General features: G+C 43.5%; 1 protein-coding gene across 2 annotated transcripts in view; it reads left to right on the top strand.

Annotated features, from left to right (window-relative positions):
• Positions 1–5,589, top strand: part of LOC109378376 (glucose-fructose oxidoreductase domain-containing protein 1-like) — a 24,023-nt gene that overhangs the window by 5,674 nt on the left and 12,760 nt on the right. Inside the window, exon 2 of one of the 2 annotated variants that reach the window (XM_019634777.1) lies at positions 491–572. The exons of the other annotated variant lie outside the window; for it this stretch is intronic. Coding sequence (XP_019490322.1) covers positions 491–572 — 82 coding nt within the window. The remainder of the gene's footprint in view (positions 1–490; positions 573–5,589) is intronic. 2 annotated transcript variants of the gene reach the window in all.

The raw sequence follows: 5,589 nt of genomic DNA, 5'->3' as shown, positions 1-5,589 counted from the left end.
CATTCTCATTTTCAAGTTTCAGCTCAAATGCTCTATTGGGAGAGAGGCCCTTTCTATGAAAAGTCTTTGCCCCGCACCTTTCAGTCATACCTCTGTCATCCGCTTTATCTTCTTGGTAGCGCTATTCCAGTTTGTTATGATCTCTTTGCTTGTTCTCTTATTTGCTATTTGTCTCCCCAGCTATCAGAGAATGTAAGCTCTGTGAGGCAGGTGCTTTGTCTGCTTTGCTCACCAGGGCGGCCTTATCTCCCCTAGAGAGTTAGACACCTAGTACACACACTATAAATATTTGTTGAATGATGATTGAATGCCTTTTCATTGAATGAATGAAAGCTTGGGGAAGGCAAAAGGTTATAAACAGAATGTATCAATCGATACATAACATTTGTGTCCTACGTGCAGTGCTTCTCAAATATGAACGCAAATCACCTGGAGATCTTGTCAAAATGCAGATTCCTGGGTGGGACCTGAGATTCAGATTTCTCTCCAGCTCCCAGGGGATGTGGCATCTACAGCAGTCAGACACAAAGATGTGATGGCTCTGCCTTTGGGACAAGAAGACGTCCCTTGCTGTGAGTAATTAACCTGACAGAGGAACCATGTTCAATACTTGTTGCCTTTGTGAGTAATGTGATGGCATCTGTTTTCATGGTCCCTGCGTGGTTTTTGGAGACAGCAGTGCAGACGCTGTTGGGGAAGGCTGTCATGGGAGGGAAGGCTCCTTTGGGACGGTGAATGAGCTGTAGGGTTTCGCTGAGCTTTGATCTGGCGGCACGTTGATGTTGCCTCAACTTGTTTGGTATCATTCGCTGAGGACCTGGAGCAGTACGCCCTTTCCTGTCCGACTTCACAGTGTCAGCAATTGCTTAAGGCTGAGGAGGGCGAGCAAGGGTGAGAACGCGGGGAGGAAACGGGGTTGAGACAGGGCCCTGCTGGTCATGGTTGCCACACTAGCAGAGATACAGCTGCAAGTAATGAAACAGTGCATTTGGATTTGAGAGTAACCGTTCTGAAATCCCAGCAAACCCTGCCTTTCCAGTTCTTCCTCGAAGTCTCTCCTTGAGCTCTTCCTATCTGAACACTCTGTGGGCAAGGTGACTGCATTTTGCTCTGAGAGTTTCTGCCCCTGACTGCTGAGTGAAATGATTTTGGTCTATCAATTTGGTGTAGAGTTGAGGAAGGCCTGAGGCATTATGTAAATGAAAAAAATGACTCTATTTATTGTTAGAAAATATCAAGCATCACCAACCTTATTGCATCTAACAGAAATTAGGTGCAGTTGAATGATTATTTCATAGAGGATACCTGGCTTTGAAAATGTGCAATTCTGCAGAAGTTTAAATTGGAGTGAGAAGAAGCCAAATGAAGAAGTTGGACATTTTGATACCTGAAACTGGGTAAGAACAAAAGAAAAAGTGGAAGTAAATAGCATGTTTTAAGGGGTTCACCGAGAAATAAATATACAAGCAATTAGTTGCATATTTTGATGGAGGATAATCATGGCCTGGAAAAGAGCATCATTATATATAAGATGTGGTGATTCATAAAACTCACCAGTGGTAGGAAAAGTTGGCAGGTTGTAGCTGTGGGACTTTGGGAGAGGTAACCCTTCTTCCTGAGCCTCAGTTTTCTCATCAATTAAATGGAGTTGAAGATCCTATCCTAGAGGGTTGATGTAACAATTAAAATTAGAGTGGGTATGGAGAGACCTAGCCCATAGCCACCCCACCCTTGCATAAGCTCAATAAATGTTAGTTTTACTTTTCCCTAGTGTGATCAGTTCTTTAGCCTGTTCCAAATGGCGCTTTTGAAGATATAGTTTTCTTATTTTCTGAAGAGATTCAGAAAATACAGTTAAAAGTGTTCTTATTTTTAAAAGGGAAGGTGCATAAATCAAATGTCAGAGGTTGCCTTTGCTGAGAATCCATTACTTGCTTCACAGATACATGATCTAGAAGGTGCTGATGGTGTTACCAGGAGCTCACTGTGCTCCTATGAAGATTTCTTATTACTGTGAGAAGGATGCAGGGATGTCTTCTGGAACACAAGGGCAGGGATGTTGCAGGCCTCAGTAGGTACCAGAAAACCATGAGCTCCAGGAATTCGACCATTTCATGTTCGGCTCCCCTCCACGTGTTGGCGCATTCATCCCTCTGTAGGCCAGCCTCCTCCGCCTCAAGGGCCCACATGGTGGATAGATCACTGTCCACACGCAGCTCCCAAATACAAATGTTATGGTTCAGCTACCTGAAAAGCGCCACCGCTCCCAGTCTCCCGCTCCCAGTTCCTGCATCTTCACCTGGCTGAGTCTTTTTGGAGGTTATCTCATAATGTGGGGGATACATCATAAAATGCTGCAGGGCAGTAGGGTAGAGGGATTCAGAGTGGTCATTCTGAGCTGGGCCGCATTCCAAAAACGTGCTGATTATAAGAACACAGACTTGGTTGAAGATTTCACAAATGTAGACATTGCTTGACTCTGTGGGTTCTTGACTCACTTCATGAAATACACATTTGGCATTTTGCTGCTTTTATAATGACCACAGTGAAACAGTGGAAAGGAAAAATAGATGTGATGATCAGATGAAGCCAACTTTGCTTTTGTAGTTACTATTATTAAATTTAGGATGCATATATTTTTAAAGTATATGATGGGAAAGTAGAGAAACATGACCGATTCCACGGAGTTTTGTGGTCGTCCGTCAAAACTTGCAAACTTCCCCAAGCACCTCCTGTGTGGCATGTGCCAACAGAGGACTGTGATGAAGCATAGACTCTTTGTGCTCAAGTATCAGCATAGAGCCTCACAGGAGTCAGGAAAAAGACTGAGTTCCCTGGAGGCAGAAGGATTTGTGCTTTCAGACAACCTTTGCGCTGAAAACTGCAATGCCAACTCTTCCCTCGGTCTCTAGTCAGCTGTCCTGCCCTGCAAATGTTGGACTTGCCAATCCCCATAACTGTGTGAGCCAATTCCTTAAAAACAAACCTCTTTCTATCTGTGTAAATACATATATACACACACACCTTCTTGGTTCGTTTCTCTGGAGAACCCTGACGGATACAAATTTTGGCTGGATCAAGGACATCTGGCCAGGCGATCTGGGTGATGAGACACCTGGCAGATATGTCACAAGCGNGTGAAAAACCCCAAACGGTTAGCCAGCTGGTCTGGCCGTTGGGGTCTATAGATGCTATCGTTTGGGATTGAAACAAGCCAGCCTTGACTAGTTTTGGTGAAATGTCATTTTAGCAAAAGCCTGAGCTGTGAGTTGCTTGCCCAGCAATGGTGAGAGATTTGTGGCCCGATCCGTCCTTGTAGCTGGTCACAGAGCTGTCAAGGAAAGGGGCTGGTTTGGGGATCATAGAGAAATGAAACTTGGAATCAATTGAATCACAACATCCTCCTTTAATTTCTAAAAATTTCCTTGAAATCCCTACCTTAGTGAACTAGGCATGTCTCTGTTTCAGAGAGTTTTCTGTCATGTATGATTTCTAGGGTCCAGGGCTGCCTCTTGTTAAGTTCCATAATATGTGCCAGGCAATGTGGTAGGTCCTCTATATAATACATCTCATTATCAAAACAATCCTCTAGGATTGATATTAGTTCCATTTTACAAACGAAGCAACTAAAATTCAGAGACCTGAGTCCAGTCGCTCAAGGACATACATCTAGAGATGGGAACCCATCATTCTGCCTCCCCTGGAATCACTTCTTCCTCTCCCATCCCCATTCTTCCTCCATTCCCTCAGTTTCTTCTCTCAGATAACGGCAGCCTAGGTGAGATATTTGGAGTTGTCCTTTATTCCTGTTTACCCCACGCATGGAATCAGTTCCCAAACCTGATGGGTGCCAACTCCTTAATCCCTCTCGTATCTGTTCCTCCTTTTGCATCATTGCTTCCTCCATGGAAGGAACTAGCCCTCACCTAGTTTCTGAATTAGGTTCCAGTCAGCTTCTCCCCATCCCTGCCTCTATCCACTTTCCATATTGCTGTCAGAATTACCTTGAAGAGCTGCAGGCCTGACCATGTACTGCCCCCCCTAGGAAAGCTCCAACTTCTTGGCGTAACAGGCAAGAGCCGCTGGCCGTTCTGGAACCCCATGAGCTTTAGCTAAGCTGAAATACTGGTGTTTCCTTCAGGGGCCCTGTTGGATTATACGCCCGTGCCTCTGTCAGGAGCACCCTTCCGCCTTGTGTTGGTGAAGGATGCCTGTTCATTCTTCAAGACTCAGTCCCAATGGAACCTCCTCCAGCATTCTTCCCCTTCCTCCGTCCCATCCCCTGTGGTCTCAGCACCATGGGTCGCCATCTCTTCTTACACCTCTTTTAATGAATTTGTTTAAAATTTAAATTTTATTTAGTTATTTTAAATAGGTTCTATATTTACGTGGTACAAATTTCAAATGTTGTAAACGTTCACAGTGAGAAGTATGTGTCCCTCAGTCTCTGTCCTTCAACCGGAGGCAGCCACTATTACCCATTTTTTTGTCTCCTTTTGAAGATTTTCCCACGTAGGTACTGGCAAATATGAGCATGAGAATTTTAAAATCTTGTTTTTACACAATTGGTAACATCTCACTATATATGCAGATTATATATATATATACATGCACTTATACAAATATATGTATAAAAAACAAAATGTGAAAGTATCCTTGTTTCTATTTTTGGCTGCAATGAATTTCATTGTATGGCTAAATCAAAACTTATTTAACCAGCTCCCTATTACTCAACATTTAGGTTGTTTCCAATCTTTTGCTTATACAAACATGTAATGAATAATCTAGAGCATATGTCACATTGCACATACGCCAGTCCGCTTCTAGGATAAATACGTGAACTACTGGTCAAAAAACATGCGCTCATTAGAGCTGCATGGCACAAGGGCCCAGCGCAGCTCCCCAGCGGGTTTTTGTTGTCTCAGTTTGCCCTCCGGCAGCGGGCGCTCCACCTGGACTAAGCAGTGAGCCGCCCGACTGTCTCCTTCAGTTCCCTCCTGTTTTTTACCTAGTCTATTCTCTAATACAACAGGTAAGTGATACATATATATATATATATATATACACATATATATGTATATATATATATACATATATATGTATATATGTATATATATACATATATACATATATACGTGTGTGTGTGTGTGTGTGTATATATATATATATATGTATGTATCACTTACCTGTTATATATATGTGTGTATGTAGGGCTCTGTGTCATTCACTGCTCAGAACCTTTCAGTGGCTTTCACAGCTCCGGGAACAACATTCAAACTCCTCATCGTGACTTGCTTGGTCTGAAATGGCCCTGCCTAGTAATCTTTCCTACCTCTCCGGCGATTGCATACTCTCCCAGGCTCACTAGCCTCCAACTACTTGGTCCTGTTTTTTTGTTCCTCAAGCACCAATCCTTTTCCCAATCCTGGACCTTTACAAACTGGCTCTTCCCTCTGCCTGGAAGGTTCTCCCTCACTCCTTTGAATGGCTAGCTCATTCTCATTTTCAAGTTTCAGCTCAAATGCTCTATTGGGAGAGAGGCCCTTTCTATGAAAAGTCTTTGCCCCGCACCTTTCAGTCATACCTCTG

This window comes from Hipposideros armiger, unplaced genomic scaffold (assembly GCF_001890085.2).
Source record: "Hipposideros armiger isolate ML-2016 unplaced genomic scaffold, ASM189008v1 scaffold_1926, whole genome shotgun sequence".
In the NCBI taxonomy this organism is placed as follows: Eukaryota; Metazoa; Chordata; class Mammalia; order Chiroptera; family Hipposideridae; genus Hipposideros; species Hipposideros armiger.
The sequence above is the reverse complement of the archived record's forward strand: the minus strand, read 5'-3'. Positions and strand labels throughout refer to the sequence as shown.